This window comes from Herpailurus yagouaroundi, unplaced genomic scaffold, assembly GCF_014898765.1.
Source record: "Herpailurus yagouaroundi ecotype Mexico unplaced genomic scaffold, PumYag 196, whole genome shotgun sequence".
Classification (NCBI taxonomy): domain Eukaryota; kingdom Metazoa; phylum Chordata; class Mammalia; order Carnivora; family Felidae; genus Herpailurus; species Herpailurus yagouaroundi.
This window is the reverse complement of record NW_024412427.1, coordinates 9943999-9966381: the sequence shown is the minus strand read 5'-3', so window position 1 is coordinate 9966381 and position 22383 is coordinate 9943999. Positions and strand designations below refer to the sequence as shown.

At 43.3% G+C, this 22383-nt stretch overlaps 3 protein-coding genes across 9 annotated transcripts in view; 2 read left to right on the top strand and 1 right to left on the bottom strand.

The window, feature by feature from the left end:
* PHF20 (PHD finger protein 20) overlaps positions 1-4247 on the top strand; it is a 176044-nt gene extending 171797 nt beyond the window's left edge. For all 7 annotated transcript variants that reach the window (XM_040447178.1, XM_040447179.1, XM_040447182.1 and 4 more), the window contains one exon: positions 1679-4247. In XM_040447178.1, the coding sequence (XP_040303112.1) occupies positions 1679-1821 (143 nt within the window). In that variant the 3' untranslated portion in view covers positions 1822-4247. The remainder of the gene's footprint in view (positions 1-1678) is intronic.
* Positions 4248-5241: 994 nt separating this feature from the next.
* Positions 5242-6150, bottom strand: SCAND1 (SCAN domain containing 1). The gene has a single exon (XM_040447192.1). The coding sequence runs from the start codon at positions 6036-6038 to the stop codon at positions 5496-5498; it is 543 nt and encodes a 180-aa protein (XP_040303126.1). The 5' UTR covers positions 6039-6150; the 3' UTR covers positions 5242-5495.
* Positions 6151-20580: 14430 nt separating this feature from the next.
* Positions 20581-22383, top strand: part of CNBD2 (cyclic nucleotide binding domain containing 2) — a 51798-nt gene continuing 49995 nt past the window's right edge. The window contains exon 1 of the mRNA XM_040447184.1: positions 20581-21291. Coding sequence (XP_040303118.1) covers positions 21217-21291 — 75 coding nt within the window. The 5' untranslated portion in view covers positions 20581-21216. The remainder of the gene's footprint in view (positions 21292-22383) is intronic.

Below are 22383 nucleotides of genomic sequence, written 5' to 3'. Positions count from 1 at the left end.
CTTATTTTCAAGTCCTTGTACTTGTTGGGATGAAGGGGAGGGACCGTTTCTCCTTCTTGGAATCCCCAAATACCAACAAGAAATCAGAGGGTGGTAGGTGAGCTCTGTGAAGCCCGAGCAGTCAGTGGGGCGCTTTGCTAGGCCGTTCCCACTGCCTTTGTTGAGTGCCTACTATGTTTCAGGCATAATTGAGTGTTAGGGATATCGTGGTGAGCAAGGCAGACTTGGCCTCTGCCCTCATGGAGCTTGATCTTGTGGTAGAGGTAGGTATTAATTAAATTATCCCATTACATATAATTATAAACCATGGTAAGTACTCCAGAGGAGGAGAACATGTGATCGCACAGCGTTCTTAACCCAGCGACCAGATTCAGGGGGTAGAGTTGGGGAAGATTTCTTTGAGAAGTAACTTATAGGGAACAAAGAATTTTGAAAGGTGCGAAGAAAGAAGGAGGGCCAAATCTGAGGATGGACAAGGATTATGTGTGCGACTGTAAGCTACATGAGGAACAGGCACTGCGTGCATCTTGCTCTTTCTGTACCTTTGGCTCAAGGGTCCAGAAAATGCTCAGTACAAGTTGATTTATGAACTAGAAAGGCTCCAGGCAAGCTAGGGTGAGCACAGGGCCTCCCTGGAGGGGCTGGCTTCATGTCAAAGATGTATGGTTCCAATGTGGTTTCTCCCCCAAATGCCTGAGCTTCAGGGAATGGCTTGGGGAAGAATAAACGTCTTCTATAGAGAAATCCCTGCTCTCAGAGGCAAGGCAGCTTTTTAGGTATTGAACCAATACCATCAAGATCATTAGTAATTGGACGTATTACATTAAATACTTAGAAAATCAGAGTATTCTGTGCTACTGATGATAAGAATATGAAGCAAATCAGAGCTTACAGTGATAAAAATAGACCTTTTCAAATCCCTTTAGATCTTCATTTTTCTTTTTTCTTTAAATTTTCTTTTAAAGTTTATGTATTTAGAGAGAGAGCACATGTGCTAGTACACACAAGCAGAGGAAGGACAGAGAGAGAGGGAGAGAGGATCCCAAGGAGGCTCCATGTTGTTTAGCACAGAACCTGACGTGGGGCTTGATCTCCCAAACCTCAAGATCGTGACCTGAGCCAAAACCGAGTAGAATGCTTAACTGAGCCACCCAGGCGTCCCCTAGATTCTTATTTTTCTTAACAGGAGGCTAAAACATTAGGATCTCTGATGTCCAATGAGGGAAAGCCTTATAAATAATGGGGAGTAACACTGAGAAAGGTGGGTTCTTTAAAGCCTTCTAGACTCCAGAGCTACACTAATACGGTAGTCACTAGTTATATGTGGCTATTGAATTAATTAAAATTGAATAAAATTTGAATTTAGTTACACAGTTGTACCAGCCAGGTTTTAAGTGCTCAGTTAGCTACATGTGGCTAGTGGTTACTGTATAGACAACATAGACATCAACCATTTCCACTGCAGAAAGTTCTATTAGACTGTGCTGCTCTGAAGCATTTGAACCTTGTCCTAGGGGTAATACTTTGTAGAGAGGGTGTAGAGTCAGTGTCACCTGAGTGGTCCTCCCTCCTTGCCCCCTGTGAGTAGTAGATGGGAGAGGGTGCTGAGATTCTTGCTGATGTTCTTACAGATGAAGTGTTGGGAACTCACTGGGTCTTCTCTCTCTTCTGCCTACAGTGTTGGAGAGCTGGCTGGACTACACTGGGGAATTGGAGCCCCCAGAGCCGCTGGCCAGGCTTCCACAGCTCAAACATTGCATCAAGCAGCTGCTGATGGACCTGGGCAAGGTACAGCAGATCGCACTCTGCTGCTCAACATGAAACTGGGCACCCAGAACTAGTGGGGGCACAGTCCTGGGGCACCTGCAGGAGGAGCTTTGCATATTTAAATAAATAAACCTAGCATGCCGAATGCACGTGACACCGACTGACTTCAGGGATCTGGGCAGGGGTGTGATGGACATTGGACAAAGGGGCCATTTTGGCTGCTGGAGGGCAGGGCACTCTGATCTTGAAGCCTACCAAGAAGGTGGCAAATAGACTCTTGGGATTCCCTTCTGTGCACATCGTTGAATGGAGAGTGAGTGAGTCTTTTTGCACAAACTTCACTTGAAATCGTGCCACTGATAAATGGAATGAGAGCCAAAAAAGTTTAGTCGGAAACAGTTGTAAATTCAACTTGCAGCTTATTTAATTGACTTTTTTGTCAGGGTGGGGCACATGCCAAACCTTCTGGTTTCTACCTGGCATGGATTTAGGCAGCAGGCATCATTTACATTGTTCCAGCTTCATGAGAATGTCGTGACTTCACATTCTGTGGAGGTTGGGAGGGAGCGGAGGCCTTGGCTGCCCTGCCTTCTCCTTAGGACTCTTCTTCACTTTTCTCACCACATGTCTTGCATGACTTCATGGTACCGGGGACAAGTTTTGTATGCTTTTACCCCAGAGTTGGCTGGGTTGTGTCTTTTGTAGCAGAGCCCATACAGCCTGTGGAGGAACTAGAATCTCGCTGTAATAATCTAGGAGGAATTCCAAACTGAAGCAGGCAGGGTCTGGAACCCGAAGGACAGTGTTTTCTACCCACTTCTTAATATTGACAGCTTCCCAGTTCTATTTAATGTCCAAAAAATGGTTCCCAAAATTTTGAACACTTTTCACTGTAAAGATTTGTTACAAAGGATGTGGTTTGGGGAATTACCTTATTTTATATTGTTGTAAACAAACTTCAGATTCTACATGTGCCGCTTTTCTCCTTCCCAGAAGGGTATATGTTCAGTAGTTGACGTTTTCAGAATTGTTTTAATATACTTTAACACTTTAGATTTCCTGTTTATATTTTTTTGTGAGGTCAAGGTGATTATGCTGCTTAAGGTCCAGGTACAGTTTGTACCTTTTGAGACAATATTTGTTAGTCTTGCAGGTTACTGTTCCACCTGTAATTGCTATATTGTTTTGTTTTTCCTTGCTAGACAAAGTTAAAGAAAACGTTCCATGCTTTGAGGAAATGACCCCTTTCACCATTTAGTTTACTTATCACTAAAGGCAAAAATCAAAGCACAGTTGTCCATTAACACTCACAAGTTAATTATGGGTTTATGAATCTGTAATGTTATATGCTGCAAATATTTACTATGTAAACGTGAAGTAGCCATTATCTCTATAGCAATGACAGTATCTCCAGCGACCTTCGGAATGATTAGGCCTTTAAGGCACATAGGTCATTGTGGTCTTGAAGGCCTCTGTACCAAAATCTGTTTCAGGGAATGCTCTGTCCAGTGATTTCTTCACCATTTGATATAAAATGAATTTAGGACCAGTTGACCTGCTGTAGCTTATCCATCAGAGGGAATACGTGTGGCTGTGACATCTGTAGTAAAGCTGACGTGATTCCTCTACAAGAGGCTCTTTCCCATTGCTAACATTGGCGTTTCTGGTGGGGGAAGAAATGTTCAAGGAGTGTGCATGACATCTATATTTTGCATAATTTATCAGACAGCCACATTATAGAATTGTGTGTCTGAAAAGGGATGAAACAGGATGATTTTCTGTAGCCACAACTGTGAGGTATGATGACTGTTGTATTATTAGATTACTGATTTTTGTTTTCTGAAAATACATTTGAGCATCACATCTGGAGAAGCTACAACTTTAAGGGAGTCAATCTCATGTCTTTCTCAAAAATGGAAGCAGAAACTGAATTACCCTAATTTTGCCAAGTGGCTGTTACTGGGTCTATTGTTTAAATTTTGTAAAGGAAATAATCCCATTTCACTCATCATGACTTTTGTCCTTAGGAAAGCAGGGATTACTCCCAAGTTCTGATAACCTCAATGTGCTTCTCTAACTTAAAGCCATGTTGAGGGGCTCCATCCCCAATTCCTGGGTCAAGTTGAATTAACCCCAAGTTGGAGCACTGGAAACTGTTATTTGCAAAGATTACTGTTACCGTTTAGAAATATGTACACTACCTAAGTTTTCTTTTGAGAAAAACTATCCACCTATAAAAAATTGCCTTGACAAAAACAGTTCTGGTTTGACTAATCATTTTGTTTCTTTAATGGTGTTATGCAAGGTGGACCCTTGATGAGCCAACATTGCACTGTGGATACATATCTATGTTTACGCGCTATTAGAACAGAAGGCGCTGTATATAGAAATGTTGCTTTGAAGCAATATTTGCAAAACATGCAAACTTCTGTATCTGTATTTGGAAAAAAATAAAACAGGTTTTTGTTGCTATGTTTCAATCATGTTACTATAAAGTTCTGTACCCTACTTTTAATGTGCATTACATAATTTTCTATAAACCTTACTTTTTAAAGGAAATCTGCTTTTACACTGTAAACGGATTTATCTTCTGCAGGGAGGCAAATGCAAGCTTAAGATCCTAAATTCCAAGAAAGTATGCAAAAGAATTTTGAATTCATCTAAGGGTCTTTAATAATTTCAAAAGTAAAATGCCCCTACACCAGCCTCTAACCCAGTCTGGCTCATGCTTTGTGGTGTGAGCTGCAGACTTATTAAATTACAATTGTTGAGAGCAGTGAAGGGAAGATAGGTCTGGCCTTCCTCATATTAAGAGATGGCACTCATTGCAATTGGGATCTTTCTGAGGCCAATCCAAACTGCCTACAGACCCCAATTAGTTCCTTCTTGGGTGGGCACAAGACTTAAGGAAGAGGAGGCTTTAAGATTTCACAACAGAGCTTGTGAATTACAATGTTGCCAAATTCTTCTCTAAGCAATTGCTCATTAAAAAAAATAAAGGGAGGCAGTTGGGAGAGACATTAAAATGAGTAGAACCGGCAATAAAAGAATTCTTTGGTTCACACCAGTTGTTAAATCTTAGGGGCCTAAAATATGGCAAGAATCACTTTGGAGACTTAAACCAAAGCTCGCAAGGAGCTCTCCAAAAGGACCTGCATTAAACACTAAAATAGCCCTCTGGCTTGGGTCTTTTGGGAAGCCCGTGCCCCAAGGGCAGGTTGATGGCCGAATTGCTATTTGCCTGCCACAACCACTTTCCACTACCTTTTTAGGTAGGAAAACAAATTTCATATTCTAGTGAGACATCGGGGCGAATACGGAACCCAGAATGTTAAAACCCTCTTTCCGTAGACTCCCAACTAAACAAAGGAATCCCAAGTGGGGTCCTGTGAGGCGAGGAGAAAAATTTTCCAGATGCGGAGGCCCAGGCCTAGCCAACACGTTAATGATCCCACAAAACGAGCAAATGCCAAGTGGACAGAAAACAAAGGCTTTATTCTCATGGGCTCCCAACTTGGCCTCGCCACCAGCCAAAAAGGAGGTCGCAAGTAAATAGGCTCGGGAAAACAAACCTAGTAAAGGACGAACGAAAGGGACATATCCGACGACTGGAGCTGCCCAAAAGTCATTTCTCAGGAACGTGTAATGGAGAGCCAGGTTCAGCCCCGGACTCGATAGTGGCCCCAGTCCAGAGAACTCCCGAGCCCGGCCGCCCGAAGCTCCGCCGCTCAGCCCGTGATGCGCACATCGGAGCGGCGGCGAAGCCGCCGAGCCCGCGCCGCCTCGGGCAGGATGGCGAGCAGCTGCTCCTGCACCAGCATCTCCACGATCTGCTCCTTCGTGCGAATGTCGGGTCGCAGCCATTGGCGCGAGAGCTCCCGCAGCTGCCGGAACGCCTCCCGCGGGCCTGCGGCATCCTGGTAGCGGAACTGCCGGAAACGCTGGCGGAACGTCTCGGGGCCGGGTCGGGAGCCGCCAGGCTGCGGAGGGGAGCGCGGAGCGGCTTCGGCAAGCGGCGGGGAGTCCAAGGCTGCGGGCCTCAGAGGCAGCTCCAGGGCCGCGGAGGCAGCCGCGGGAGGCGTAGGAATCCCTTCAGACACCGCGGCGCTGGGACTGGAGGGTTCGGGGGCAGACGGTAGGGCCTTAGGGGTCGACGAGGAGGCCGCAAAGTTACGCTCCGGACCTGAGCTCAGGCCGGCTCCTTCTTCCTCCTTCTCTGGCGGCGACGTGAGGCCCGCAGCAGCCGCCAAGCTCGGCTCCGTCGCAGCCATGACTCCTAGCTCCGGACCTCACCCTTTGTTCCGCAGGCCTGGGCTCAGCACTGCGTCTGCGCGGGAGCTGGCTGAGGAGGGAGACGTTTCGCGCGTCAAGGCCCATCCCACAAGGCCTCCAGGCAGGCGGGCGGGGGAGGGCCGACAGCGCGCCCAGCTCACCAACTCCCCAAAAAGACTCGAGGCTGCCGGAAGCGGAAGTCTCCATTAGCTTCTATGATGAGTTCGGCGCCAGAGAGCCCGGAAGCCGAGTCCCACCTCCCGGAAGCGGCGCCCCCTAGCGTTAGCGAGTGGAGTCAGGAGGTGGATGTGACTGGGGAGCGGCGGCGTTCCCAGCTAGGCGTGCGCTGGGCTTCTCTTCACGATGGCTCCTCCCAGCACCAGTTAAAGGAGTCGGAGTCTGAGGAGGAGAGGGAGGAAGACGAGCCGGAGGAGGAGGAGGAGCTCCGAGGGGTCTTTATCCACTTCGGCCCGCAGGTGATCCGCACCTACCGCTGCTTGCACGCCTCCTTACTTGACCCTGACTAGGATGATAGTGAGCCACGGTTTCGCTGGGGCCGGCGTCCGACCGGTGGCGGGAGCGGGATGGCGGGACGGAGGTCGGGCAGTAGGGAAGGTCTCTACCCGGGGAAGTCCTCTCTCCCTGAAAAGAGGAGGGTAGGCACTTGCCTTATTGACAGGATGACAAAATACAAGGGTGTGTGAAGATCCCCAACACACATAGTAAGACTTGCCCCTGCCATGGTACGAAATGTATGCTCAAGAACTGTGCCATAATTATTTTTTGCGTGTCCTTTGAAACCAAGGGACAAGTGCCTCTGTTCTGCTTTTAACATTAAGATTAGTAAATAGACTGTAGATGCCTTGCCCCATATGGTGGCCACTAGCCGCATGGGCTTACTGAGTCCTTGAAATGTGGCTAGTCGGAGTTGAGATGTGTTGTAATGTAAAATACACACAAGATGTAGTACCAAAAAAAAAGGTAAAATATTTCAGTATTTTTTACATTGATAACATGTTAGGTTGATAATATTTTGCGTACGTTGGGTCAAATAAAGTGTATTATTAAAATTAACCTGTGTCATTTTACTTTTTAAATGTGACTACTAGAAAATTTTAAATTATGTGTATGGTTTGCACTGCGGCTGCCTTGGTGGTGTCCCCCATTTGAGACTTGTTGAGAGGATTAAATCATTAAAGCTCTTGGAAAGTAAGGGCTTTTTAAATGTTTGTTACCGACTTCATTAGGTAAATTGCTATTTCTGAGCTACAGTTCTTTTATCTGTAAAATGTGGAGGTAATAAAATTTACCTCAGAAATCATGAGAATTCAGCGAGACAGTGCATATAAAAGCATCTAGCTCTGACAGCCCTTCAGTAAGTGATATATTCTATTTGACAGCTGACTCACAATTATGTTTTGTATTGCCATTTCACAGGTAGGGAAACTAAGGCCCAGAGACAGAAGCCTCCCGTGAAGGGTTTTGTATCTGCTTTGTGCAGAAGGAGTGGGCCTGTTTACTGTAACATGCAATACACCAGCAGCCCTGATATAAAATTGGCCTCCCCCATAGGATGTGCTCTCCTGGATAGGTAGAAGTGGATCCTCACAGAACAGTTTTCACAGCCTAAAAACCTTGAAAGTCATGTAGTGGGTCTTGAATATTTTTTAGTTATTGACGTTTAAAATTGGGAGATTTCACATGCAAATCTGATTTCTGGCTTTTGTGAGAAAGTGGATGAACTGAACACATTGGTCCCACCCACATTCCTGCCAATCGACAATTACCTAGAGCTGAGTAGCATTCTTTTAGACAAAGATGCTCAGTCCTGTCCTGGATGGCCTCAATCCCCACCACTCCTTTTTGTCTCTGAAACAGAATGCTGTTTACATTTACTATTGCTTTCATGTTGTTTTCCTTAAAGGTGATATTTTTCTTTATTTCTAGAGGTGGGAAAACAGAGACGTAGAGTTTGTTAGGCCTACTAGCTTCAAACCTTTACTTCTGCCTCGTCCCTTGGCATTTTGATTCACTGCCCTGAGTGAACCAACCAACAGTCCTATGCTCTGGGTGGTAACAGGCAGTCAGTGTCCAGGGTTAAGAGAGCACATCGAACCTTGCTGCAAGGATGAAGAGTCATGGAAGACTTTACTGGGGAGGAGAACTTTAAATTGAGATTCAAGAAAAAGGGTGGATTTAGGGGCATTCTAGGTAGAAGGCATTGCCAGTGCTGAGGCACAGAGTGAATGGGAGCAAAACTTTGTGGAAACTTTAGACTACAGGAGGGAGTGGCCAGGGTCTGGGAAAGGGATAAAAGCTGAGGTTGGAAGGTCATTTGTAAGTTAAATCATAGAGAGCCTAGAGTTCCATGTTGAAAAATTGAATCCTTGAACTCTCAGGAAAGGGAGTGAACTCTGTGGTCCGTGAAATCACAGAATGTTAGATCTCTAGTCCATTCCTTGCATCCCTATTGAATAATGAGATATTAGAAATGGAGAGATCTTGGAGATCTGCTAGAATTATGGAATGTTAGAATGGAAAGGACCTTAGACATCAAATCCAAAAATTAGATTCAGTTATTCTGAACTGTATGGGTGAGTAAGCCCCCAGAATCTGAAAAAAAAAGTTACAGTATCTCTTCTGGAATTTTCGTACATCTGCATATAATTTCAGGTGGTTTCCAGATATCCTTGAACCCACCCACAGGGCCCAGGTTAAGTTTAAAATATATTTATATGTGTTCCATTCTCCTGAATTTTCCAGGTTAAGAAGTCAGTGCACCACAAGGAAATGGATTGGTCCAAACTAAAAAAACTAGTAAGTGGTTCCATGAGAACAATTCTTTTGACTTGTAGTACAATGTTCTTACCATATTAGGCCTTTTCATTAGCACTAGTTTGGAAGCTCACTTGGGAAGGGATCCTAAATGATGCATCTCCTATCACTTAGCTTTCAACACAAGGCCGAATTCCCAGTTGACTCTCAGGAAATGTTGAATCAAGGAAAGAGGCAGTTGGTTTCATCTCTGCAGGGAGCTCTAATATGACTCCCATACTCTTTCAGACACTGGTGTCTTTTGATGGCGTACTGTTGACGGTTGTGATAAAGAAGCCTGGATACATTTTTTTTTATATGGAAATAACCATAGACTCATAGAAAGTTGCAAAAATAGAACAGAGAGGTCTCATGCACGCTTCATCCAATTTCCCCCAGTGGTAATGCCCTATGATACATATGGCCATATGTACATATGCCCATAATACAATGTCAAAACCAGGAAATTGACAATGATAGAAGCCACAGAGTTTATTCAGATTTCACCAGTTTTAGAAGTACTCATTTGTATATGTATGCAGGCTTATGCAGTTTTATCATGCAGCTGTACCACAATCAATATCTAGAAACATTTGATGAGCACTAAGACCCTGTAACCAAACTAAAGTGAGTTTGATTTTTAATGAATCACAGATAGAGACCACACCACGTAGAGCTCACAAAGTAAACTTTATTTGCAGCAACTAAGGAGATCATGGGTAATAACTTCTGAAGCTGTGACTCCCTAAGCAAAGATGAATGGATTCCTTTTATTTGGGATTAGGATGAATATTTAGATAAGGAGGGCCTTGTCATCACATGTTAGAGGTGGGCATAAGGTTGTGCATGCACCTTAAGGATCCATGCCTATACATGCAGTGTATATTATGTAAATGAGGCTTGTGCTCCTCCTTGAGTGGAGATTTTAGTATTATCATGTTTGTTTATTTATTTTTTTTAATTTTACTTTTTATTTTTTAAAATTTACATTCAAATTAGCATATAGTGCAACAATGATTTCAGGAGTAGATTCCTTAGTGCCCCTTACCCATTTAGCCCATCCCCCTTCCCACAACCCCTCCAGTAACCCTCAGTTTGTTCTCCATATTTGTGAGTCTCTTCTGTTTTGTCCCCTCCCTGTTTTTATATTATTTTTGTTTCCCTTCCCTTATGTTCATCTGTTTTGTCTCTTAAAGTCTTCATATGAGTGAAGTCATATGATTTTTGTCTTTCTCTGATTGACTAATTTCACTTAGCACAATACCCTCCAGTTCCATCCATGTAGTTGCAAATGGCAAGATTTCATCCTTTTTGATTGCTGAGTAATACCCCATTGTATATATATACCACATCTTCTTTATGCATTTATCCATTGATGGACATTTGGGCCCTTTCCATACTTTGGCTATTGTTGATAGTGCTGCTAGAAACATGGGGTTGCATGTGTCCCTTTGAAACAGCACACCTGTATCCCGTGGATAAATGCCTAGTAGTGCAATTGCTGGGTCGTAGGGTAGTTCTATTTTTAGTCTTTTGAGGAACCTCCATACTGTTTTCCATACACCATGCACCAGCTTGCATTCCCACCAACAATGCAAAAGAGATCCTCTTTTTCCGCATCCTTGCCAACATCTGTTGTTGCCTGAGTTGTTAATGTTAGCCATTCTGACAGGTGTAAGGTGGTATCTCATTGTGGTTTTGATTTGTATTTCCCTGATGATGAGTGATGTTAAGCATTTTTTCATGTGTCAGTTGGCCATCTGCATGTCTTCTTTGGAGAAGTGTCTATTCATGTCTTTTGCCCATTTCTTCACTGGATTATTTGTTTTTTGGGTGTTGAGTTTGATAAGTTCTTTATAGATTTTGGATACTAACCCTTTATCTGATATGTCATTTGCAAATATCTTCTCCCATTATGTTGGCTTGCCTTTTAGTTTTGCTGATTGTTTCCTGTTTATTTATTTTTTGAGAGAGAGAGACACAGAGTGCGAGCCGGGGAGGGGCAGAGAGAGAGAGGGAGATAGAGAATCTGAAGCAGGCTTCAGGCTCTGAACTGTCAGCACAGAGCTTCATGCGGGGCTGGAACTTATGAACTGTGAGGTCACGATTTGAGCCAACATCAGACGCTTAACCAGCTGAGCCATCCAGGTGCCCCAAGATTTTAGTATTATAGTGAGATGAAGGTAACAGTTGGTCACCCCATGGTCCATCTGCACAAGTGTGAGTCAGGGATTGTGTTCAGACTGGTCTGGGTGATCTGGGCCTGCTGCAACTCTTTGTCCAGGAAGTTGTTATTGCTTGAGGGTTAGTTTTTGTTCCCACCACAGGGATGTTATGCCCCTTGGGGTCTTTTGCCTGAATTAAAGATAAGCTGGAAAGAAGAACTTAAGGAAAAATGTGGGACAAAGGTTGGTGAGTACAAGCAGGTAGGCAGTAAAAGTCAGGTCTTCGGGTCTGGCTCTGACAATCCCTTTATAATTGCTACCACTTTATAGTTACACCCATTCCTCTCCGCTAACAGCCCCCCTATCCTTAGCTGCAGGCAACCACTAATCTGTTCTCCATCTCTATGATTTTGTCACTTCAAAAAATGTTATGTAAATGGAATCATACAATAAGTAGCCATTTGGGACTGGCTTTTTTCATTCAGAATAAATCCCTGGAGATTCATCTAATTCATCTAGGTTGTTTCGTATGTCAGTAGTTTGTTCATTTTTATTGCTGAGTAATAATCCATAGTGGGGATGTACACCATGGCTTGCTTATCCTGGCACTGGTTGAAAGACATTTGCATTATTTCCAATTTGGGGCTATTCCAAATAAAGCTGCTATGAATTATTTTATAATATGGCTTAGATAAATCAGACTCTTTCTGAGCTTGGGGGTAGTAACTACCTCACAGAATGGCTCTGAAGAATCAATGAGGAAATATATGCAAAGGAACTGGTACCAGGTTTGGTATTATTTAGGTGTTCTTTAATTTCTTACATCAATGTTTCATTGTTTTCATCATACAGAATCTGCACATATTATGTTATATTTATACCTAAGTATTTTGTGTTTTTTTTTTTCAACGTTTATTTATTTTTGGGACAGAGAGAGACAGAGCATGAACGGGGGAGGGGCAGAGAGAGAGGGAGACACAGAATCGGAAACAGGCTCCAGGCTCTGAGCCATCAGCCCAGAGCCTGATGCGGGGCTCGAACTCACGGACCGCGAGATCGTGACCTGGCTGAAGTCGGACGCTTAACCGACTGCGCCACCCAGGTGCCCCTGTATTTTGTGTTTTTAGTGCTACTACAAAGGGTATTGTTTAAAAATTTTTAGTTTCTAATTGTTTGATAGTATGTAAAAATACAATTGATTTTTGTCTAGTTACTTATATCCTGTTACTTCATTAAACCTGGAAACTCACCCCCAATGGGATTTGTTTGTTTGTTTGGTTGGTTGGTTTTTTTTGTTTGTTTGTTTTGTTTTTTAAAATTTATTTTTGAGAGAGAGAGAGAGAGAGAGAGAGAGAGTGCAAGCAAGGGAGGGGCAGAGAGAGGGGGACAGAAGATCCGAAGCAGGCTCTGTGCTGGCAGTAGCGAGCCCAATATGGGGCTCAAACCCTTGAACTGTGAGATCATGACCTGAGCCGAAGTTGGACTTTCAACCAACTAAGCTACCCAGGAGCCCCTGTTTCTTCTTTTTTACTACCAACCCCCCAGTACACTTGCCATTATTTACTTGTAAGAGTCCCAAGTTAGTTGCTGTTTGTGTTTTGTCCAAAGTTTTTAGTTGTAAGAGATGAGGGAGAGAGGCTGTAATGGGATTACTGCATCTTGCTTACCACTGGAATTCATTATTCATTCTGATGCTCAAATTATCCTGGATTTGACCAGTGGGAACCTGCTCATGTCCTTTTGTATCCTTTTGACATGTGCCATCATTTTTTGAAATTTTCCTTAGTTTTAAGTACATTGTACCTTCCCCATCACAGCTCTGGAATCAGCCATTTCTCCAAGAAACCTTTATTCTTTTAGTGGAGAATGGTGTTTAGAAACCAGGATTTGGACACTGGGTTTGTTCGTTGCTGTTGGAATAATTGCTGCTCCCAGGCTCCCTCAGGAACAAAGCTAGGGTGTATGTATGTATGCATGCATGCGTGTATGTATGACTCCCTCATGAACAGAGCTAGGGTGTATGTGTGTATATATGTACGCATGCATGTATATACCCGGAAAGTTAGTAAAGGAAACCTCAACTAAAATTGCAGTTGGAAAGGCCAGTAGGGGGAGCTCTCACCCAACCACTTGTGGCCAGTTACCCCAAACTGGAGGACAAGTATCTTCCATCTCCCAATGGGAAGGTGTTACTACTTCACTACCTGGGCAAAAGGAAAGGAGATAATTCTGGCCCAGCAACAAACCCAGCCAATGGGAAGTGCTGTGGCTCAGCCAGTGAGAAGCGATCATCCTGAACTCTTACTTTCCTCCCAGGAACTCTCACGTTTCCTTTGCTGACTTCCTTGCCCCACCTCTTCTCTGTGAAACCCTTCCATTTTGCATAACTCTTCAAAGCATCTCTGTTTGCTAGAGGAGGTACCGCATGATTTATGAATTGTTTGATAAAGCCAATTAGATCTTCAAATTTACTCAGTTGAATTTTTGTGTTTTTACCAGTGTGTGTGTGTGTGTGTGTGTGTGTGTGTGTGTGTGTGTGTGTGTATATATGTATATTTGTATCTCTATTTCCGCATCTGTCTCTCTCTCTCTAGAAATCCATGAGTTCACACCAACAACTTTACCTCAAGTTTAACGCCAGGGGGTTTATTCCAGTTTTCTCCCTTTCCATACACTTAATTCCCTTCTTCAACAGAGAGAAACTTGGCTCTCAAGGTCTTCTTTGACCTATCCTCTTAAAAGTAGCTAGTCTCCTGTAGTTGCTTCCATTCCCCCAACCCTGCTCAAGGCTTCAGTGCTACTTGCTATCCCACCACAGCCTCCCCTCACCCCCCAGGCAAATGCCCACCATGGCTGGCCCCACCTATGGCTTCTAGACAATCATTTAGGAATGGAGAGAGAAGGGGAACATTATTATTTTTAACTTAAAGAAAAATTGTGGTATAATCTACAAAAAATTTACCATTTTAACTGTCTTTAAGTGTATAGTTCAGTGGCATTAAGTACATTCACATTGTCATGTAGCCATCACTACCATCTGTCTTCAGCAAATTTTCATCTTCCCCAGCTGAAATTCTATACCCATTAAATAATAATTCCCCATTCACCCCTCCTAGCCCCCGAGACCACCATTCTATTTTCTGTCTCTGTGAATTTGACTCTTGTAGGAACCTCATATAAATGAAATCCTACAATATTTGTCCTTTTGTGTCTGGCTTCTTAGCATAATGTTTTCAAGGTTCATCAAAGTTATAGCATGTATCAGAATTTCCTTCCTTTTTAAGGAATATTCCATTATATATATGTTGTGCATTTTGCTATTCATTTGTCAACAGACATTGGGTTTTTCTACTTTTTCACTATTGTAAATAATGCTGCTATGAACATTGGTATGCAGATATCTTTTTGAGTCTCTGCTGTTAAGTCCTCTGAGTATATACCCAGAAGTAGAATTGTTGAATCATGGTAATGCTATGGTTAATTTTGAGCAGCTGCCGTACTGTTTTCCACAGTGGCTCTACCATTGTACATTCCCACCATCAGTGCACTTGGGTTCTAGTTTTTCCCCATCCTTGCCAACAGTTGTTATTTTGCATTATTTTCTTAATGTGAGGTGTTAAATAGAAATTTTTAAGGTAAGTTACAAGTAGACAGGACATTCATATTTTCAAAAGATTTAGTAATCTAATCATTTCATTTACACTCACCACACACTACATACATCATTTCAGAAGGCCAGCTGTGATCATGGTGAAGAGAAAGCAGGTTCAGCTAATGAGGTGGTTTGGATAAAAGGCCCCCAGGATGTTCCTGTGTGTGTGTGTGTGTTTTATTTTTTATTATGAAGTCTAGGAAGCTTGCCCTAATCTCTCTACTGACTTTATTAATTTCTTTTTGATAACCTTTTTTATCAAATGTGTTTGATCTTCGGATAAAGATCTTTTGATGTTTTGATGAACTGGAGGTAACTGGTCTAGGGTGCTTAATCTGGCTGGATTATGTTTGCACTTAACTCAGTTATTAGTAATTATTGTTCGTGATAAACCAATGTAAATTGAGAAGCCTGGATACTTTATAATCCTTTCCCTATCTTCTCCTTTTATTTATTTTTATTCAATTGCAACCCTCCCAGTTTCTAGTTTTCAGTGAACCTGTTTATAGTGTGGTGCTTTACTAGGAGCTGTGTTGTACTGCATTGATTTTGTTTTATTACTTAAAAATTGATATATTCACAGGTGCCTGGCTGGCTCAGTCAGTAGAGCATGTGACTCTTGATCTTGGAGCCATGAATTCCAGCCCCACATTGGGGCTAGAGTTTACTTAATAAAAAAATTTGAGGGGGGGAAGCCTGGGTGTCTCAGTTAAGCATCAGATTCTTGGTTTCATCTCAGGTCATGATCTTACAGTTACACGATCTTACAGTTCGTGGGTTCAAGCCTCACACTGGGCTCTGCGCGGACAGCATGGAGCCTGCTTGGGATTCTCTCTCCTTCTCTCTCTGTCTCTGTCTCTCTCTCTCTCAAAATAAATAAATTTAAAAAATTTTAAATTGATGCATTCATTTTAATAGGTGAGATATATATACACCCAGTGTAAAATTCAAGTCAAAAAAGAATAATTGTTATACTTCTTTTTCTCATTCTTTCCCATCCACTTTTAATTATCGTTGTTAGTTCCCTTTATATCTTTAAATATTCTTATACATCTGTTTCGTGGTCTATTTGGTTTAAAAGGCGTCTTAAGATTTACGGCTATAGGGGCGCCTGGCTGGCTCAGTCGGTGCACTCTTGATCTCGAGGTTGTAGGTTTGAGCCTCATGTTGGCGTGTAGAGATTACTTAAAATCTTAAAAAACAGAGATTTACAGCTATAAAAGTAGAAGAAACCCATGTACTTAATCCTCCCACTCTCTCTGTGTATCTCCATACCTGTTAGCTCTGCTATTTCTTGGTTCCATTTTAATTGTTCATTGACAACTCCGTCACTTGCTTTATGCAATCCTGACCTCTGCAAGGCTAGCGTCCTTTTTTGATGTTTCTGAAATTATCTTCAGTTCTGAGGTGGGTTTTTTTAAAAAACAAAACAAAAGAAAACAACACTTCTTTCCTGACCTTTGCCAATGCCATCTCCTCCAGTAGCTTCATCTCTTTGAACTCTCTGCACCTTTGCTTTAAACTCTTGTTTTTAAAATGTATTAAGCCCTTTGAGTTCTTTGTTGTTCATGATTATCATCTGTTTCATGTTAATTTTTTTTCTGATGCATGCCTTTTATCTGCCATTTGTTTTTCTTGCTCCCTGTCTTCTTCTCCCACTTTTCTGTAATATATAGGTCTGGTGCTATTTATTTATTTTAATTATAAATCCCCTTTAAATGAAGTGCGTTCTTTCTGAACCAGCCATTTCCTGGAGGTAAGTGTGGAGAAGGGACTGAAGTAGAATTCCAGACTGGCAGGAAGTGTCTTAGGGTCATTAGCAAAGCTCCTTCTGACAGAGGTTTTGTGTGAGTGAATGGGTTTAGTTCTTTCCTCTTCCGGCAGATAGAGCTTGGCAGCTGCAGGGCTGCAAAATGGCCTGTGTGCATTTCCCTGTCAGCCCACATGCCCTGCTCTCCTTGCCACATGCCAGTGGCACCAGGGAAGCTCGCAGAGCCCAGCCCTCACCATACCAGCGTTCTACAGAAGATGCTGTTGGGTCTGCAAGTGTTCTGACCTTTTGGGGAGAATTTGGAACTCTGCCAGCTCTCCCAGGGACCTGCAGCCCCAGGCATTTTCTGTTGGCTCTAACCCCCTGACTTGCCATTTTTGCACAGGCCAACAAGATAGCTTTCTACTCTAAGCAGCTTTGCTGAGGGCTTTCTCTGGCCACGGGTTGCTCGGTCCAGAAAAGCTAGCGAGTGAATGCCACCAGGGGTAGCCCTTAACCAATGGGACAGCTCTGAAGCATGCTCTGTGCAGTGTTACTAAGGTCCTGGCACATTGGAGCCCTATTTATCTACAAGAGTGACCTGTTCATTAGTGTGGCCCTCTCAAAAATTAAAAAAAAAATTTTTTTAAGTTTGTTTGTTTAAGTAATCTCTACACCCAGTGTGGGGCTCAAACTCACCACCCTGATATCAAGAGTCCCATACTTTTCCCAATGAGCCAGCCAGGCACCCCAAAATTCTTTCTTTTTTAAAAAAATATTTTTTCTTTTATTTTTAAGTAATCTCTACAGCCAACATGGGGCTTGAACTCCGAGATTAAGAGTTGCAGACTCCACCCACTGAGCCAGTTAGACACCTCTTCAAAAAGTTTTTAAATATATGAAGAAGATAAGATGATTTTTCTCCTTAGCCACGTTAACAGATTATGGATTCTCTATTGACCATCTTTGCATTTCTGAATGATGTTATTTTTAGTAATCTCTACACCCAATATGGGGCTTGAACTCATGACCTTGAGATCAAGAGTTGCATGTTCTACTGACAGAGCCAGCCAGGCACCCAAACTAATTCAAAATTTTTCAAAACTATCAAAACAAGCCAGCAGGCTAGTTATGGCCTGTGGACCACAATTTTGCAACCACTGGTTATATAGTCAAAGGACTTTAGGCCTGAAAGAGGCCGTATAGATCCTATATTGGGGGTTGCAAATAGGTAACGTGCCTGGCAGTTAACACAATTTTGTGAGGTGAGGACTTTGGTGAATTAGAGAGCCCATTCCCCAACTAAAGATAACCAGGTTAAGTTTTAACGATATTTTAACCAGAACACCATGTGAGTCAAATAAAGCAGTCTGCAAGCCCAATTTGGCCCATGGGTGGCTGGTTTGTGACCTCTGCCTGCTCAGCCTTACTTCCTGCCAGGACTCTGGGGCATCTCACATTCCAGCTACATCTCATGCTCCCTGATCAGGCCCTGCCCTTTCTTCAATTTATCTTTATAGCTTTATTGTAGTCCAGCTTTCTCTTGTGGCTTTCTCTTATGGTTTCCATTTCCACCATATTGTGAACTCCTTGTGAACAGAGACCATGTCTTATTCACCTTTTCATGCTTTGTATGTAGTTGGGGCTCTATAAATGTTTGTTGCATAATTCTTACAATTAGCAAAACAAGGATCTTAAAAAGAAATTATTTGTAGAATTGACTCTCAGTTTTTGAAAAAAATTTTTAAATGTTTATTTATTTTTGAGAGAGAGACAGAGTACAAATGGGAGAAGGGAAGAGAGAGACACAGAATCCAAAGCAGGCTCCAGGCTCTGAGCTGTCAGCACAGAACCCGACGTGAGGCTCGAACTCTTGAGCTGTGAGATCATGACCTGAGCCAAAGTTGGACACTTAACCAATTGAGCCACCCAGGGGGCCCTCTGACTCAGTTTTAAAAGGAGGATGGGGGGGCACCTGGGTGGCGCAGTCGGTTAAGCGTCCGACTTCAGCCAGGTCACGATCTCGCGGTCCGTGAGTTCGAGCCCCGCGTCGGGCTCTGGGCTGATGGCTCAGAGCCTGGAGCCTGTTTCCGATTCTGTGTCTCCCTCTCTCTCTGCCCCTCCCCCGTTCATGGAACCAGGCAAACTTGTAAAGAAAGAGGGTTTTTGTTTTTTTCCCTGACAGGGGTTCAGTGACTCTTTAAGGGGCGCCTGGGTGGCGCAGTCGGTTGGGCGTCCGACTTCAGCCAGGTCATGATCTCACGGCTTGTGAGTTTGAGCTCCGCATCGGGCTCTGTGCTGACAGCTCAGAGCCTGGAGCCTGTTTCCGATTCTGTGTCTCCCTCTCTCTCTGACCCTCCCCCGTTCATGCTCTGTCTCTGTGTCTGAAAAATAAATAAAAACATTTAAAAAAAAATTAAAAAATTAAAAAATTAAAAAAAAAAAGGAGGATGGGGTGCCTGGGTGGCTCAGTCTGTCAAGTGCCGGACTCTTGGTTTCAGCTCAGGTCATGATCTCAGATTTGTGAGTTCAAGTGCCACATCAGGCTCTGTGCTGACAGTGCAGAACCTGCTTGGGATTCTCTCTCCCTTCTCTCTCTGCCCCTACCCCACTTGCATGCGTGTTCTCTCTCTCAAAATAAATAAACTTACAAAAATTTTTTTTAAATAAAAGGAGGAAAGTGAGGCCCAATGTGGTTAAGTGATTTACCCAAGATCACAATAGAATAGGACCAATGGCCTTTCTGACATTCTATTCTGCAACAGTTCAATTGTAAGATTAGAAACTTGGACAAAAATGACCCTTTTTTAAATTTCTAGAGCTGACTTTAATGTCTGAGTCTCCAGCCTGCCTCCTCATGGACAACTTAATTTAGATATCTTCAGGTAAATTGAGATCCAGTCCAGTAATTTTGAGGGAATGTAATTTCATGCTGATTGATTCATCTTAGGCCAGTTCAAGGTTCTCCAAACTTCCTGCCTCTTTCTCCCCAGTACTGATCCAATTCCCAGGGAAATTATACAACCACTGCTGGCAAGAGGTGAAGTAGGGAATGTCTACTTTCAGGGTCTCATCAGGTTCTTGGTCCTACTTACCAGTATCCTCCAATGCCCCCTTTGTGAGTCTGTCCTCGCCAGATCACTTGCCTGTCAGGCAGCTCCCAGGACCCATCAGGTACCTCCCTGTCCAGAGCCACCTCCCACCATTTCTCTTGCCTTCCCCATCCCCAGTGGTTTGTTTGAGAAATCCCCTAAACTTTTGTATTTCCTTCCTTAAGACCAGGTCTGTGGAAGGGGAGGCAAAAGCCCCACACTGCTCTCTTTTTGTCTGAAACTTTCACGTACTCTGTTTTCCCTGAGTACTTTGCATCTTTTCTCCAGGTAAGGGGGAAAAAAAACAATTCGATCTCTTCTCATCTTTGTAAGTGGTTAGTGGCTCACCCTAGGAGTGGTGACCTTTGAATTGAGTAATTCAGAGCTTGGGTCTTATTCACCATCAGACTGTCTTCACCATGTTGTGTCCTTCCATTTGGCAGTCAGTGGGGAGAGGGTTGGCAGATAGGTATAGCTGGTTAGGAATGGCAAATCATGCAGTACTTGAAGTCATCAGGGTTTTTTGTTCGTTTTGTTTCAAGTTTATGTATTTATTGAGAGAGAGAGTGAGAGAGAGAGAGAGAGAGAGGACAGGGAAGGGGCAGAGAGAGAGGGATAGAGAGAATCCCAAGCAGGCTCCATGCTGTCAGCGTGAAGCTCGACACTGGACTTAAACCCATGAACTGCAAGATCATGACCTGAGCCGAAATCAAGAGTCAGACGCTTAACTGCCACGCAGCACCCAGAGTTGTCGTTTTTTATGGAAGATTCTTGTATGAGAGCAAATTGGGATGATCAACTGCCATCTTTAATCTAGTAGATGGCAGTACTTTAGATCCTATATTCTTCTCTACCTTTGGAAGGACCTCAGAGTCATTGAGTTCTAGCCACCAAATTCCTTTCAACATTTTAACCTCATTTAGCCAAGGACTTCTGATTTTATTTTTTTCTTTTTAATGTTTATTTATTTTTGAGAGAGAAAGAGACAGAGTGTGAGTGGGGGAGGGGCAGAGAGAGAGAAGGAGACACAGAATCTGAAGCAGGCTCCAGGCTCTGAGCTGTCAGCACAGAGCCCGATGTGGGGCTCGAACTCATGAAACATGAGATCATGACCTGAACTGGTCAGACGTTTAACCGACTGAGCCACCTAGGCGTCTCTGGAGGACTTCTGATTTTCTGAGTGTTCCTGATTTGCTGATTTAACAAGATTTGTAGGACAGTGCCATACACCAACACTTCAGGGTCTCCCAAGTTCTAAGCCTCGGAGTGCCCCCTAGGCTGAGGTGTTGGGTGCTCCTGCTCCCAGCCCAGAAACCTCCTACTTCCTTTAAGATGGCCCCATGATTGGCAGTCAGTTAGCTACTTGGAGCCTCAGTCTTATGTAGGGACTGGGTAGGAGGCCCCTCACCTTGTGGTTGTTGTGAGGATAAATAAGATAATGCCTGTTGGTGCTCAATAAATATTAGACTCCCAGGTTCCAATTCCTTCCCACTGCCTTCTCTTCCAGAACCCTCCATTGTGACGTAAGGAGATTCTGAGAATGAGATTTTTTCAGAACTCAAGGCTTTCAGAAGCTGTTGGTAGGGTATGAGGAGTGGAGAGGAGCTTCTACCTTGCCACTGCGGGAAGCTATTTGTTTCTAATATAAGTGGATTCTTTGGGAAGGATTTGAGGTCCTACCCTTGAAAGGCAAAGGGGCTCGTTATGCCATTTGCCAGCTCAGGAACCATGAGGAGATATAGAGTGTCTTATTCATGGCAGATCCTGAAGAAGGAACTGGTGAGGAGTGTCAGGGGTCCTGGGAGGGGAGAGTGGAAGGTTGCACAGACAGGTATTTTGAGGAAGGGACAGGCAGGTGTAGGAGGGGGCCCACCCTGCACCTTTTGGGGTCACAGCATGGCACAAAGGGTAGACTTCCATGTTAGGCTTCAGAAAGACTGAATCCTGACCCCTCCCCTTTAGACTACTATCCTCTTGACAATGGGCTTACCACAGGCTACTCCAAGCCCCTAAGAACGGCTCTGTATCCACCTTTCCTGCTATTGTGAAATCCAGAGAGAATAAGGCCTGGCAGCAGGACAGAGTGATAGGTTAAATTTATGGACCCTGGAGCCAGACTGCTGGGTTCAAATCCCTATCACCTGTTAGTCCTATGACTAATATTAGTATTAGGCAAGTTACTTGATTTGCTGTGCCTGTTTTTGCCTCTGTAAAGGTGATGATAGTATCTACTGAATTGATTTATTGTTGAGGGCTAAATGAGCCAATACATATAGAGGGCTTAGAATAGTGCCTGACAATGGAAAATTGGTATGTGATGAGTATTAATTTTATTTATAAAAACTTTCTCCATATTTCCTGCAGATATATATTTTTCAAAGAAAACATTATAGTTACAGGTGAACCTTCTTACCATCCCATTCTCTTCCTCCTCACTGGTGACCACTTTCCTCAGGATGTGTACCCTTCCTATCTAGATTAAAAAATTTTATTACATTTGTATGTATTTGTAAGCAACATAGCATGTAGCACATTTTTTAAAATGGTATCAAAAATGGCATCATTTTTCAACCTTTTTTTCACTCAAAATTTTGTGTGAGCTTTACCCACATAGACATACATGTACAAACAACTCTAGTGCTATGTTCACTCCTCTTACTGTCTTATAATGTGTTGATACATTCAGTTGTTTTCAGCTTTTCCCATGGGAAATGCCTTCCATTCCCCAAATCTGGTAAGCATAAAATGGTATCGTTGTCACTTTAACTTACTTTCTGTTATCTCTAGTAATGTTCCTCCCCTCCCTTCCCACCCCCTTCCTTCCCTTCCTTCCTTCCTTCCTTCCTTCCTTCCTTCCTTCCTTCCTTCCTT

Coding starts and splice junctions, on each gene's coding strand:
- SCAND1 (XM_040447192.1), bottom strand. CDS start 6,038: ATGGCTGCGACGGAGCCGAGCTTGGCGGCTGCTGCGGGCCTCACGTCG.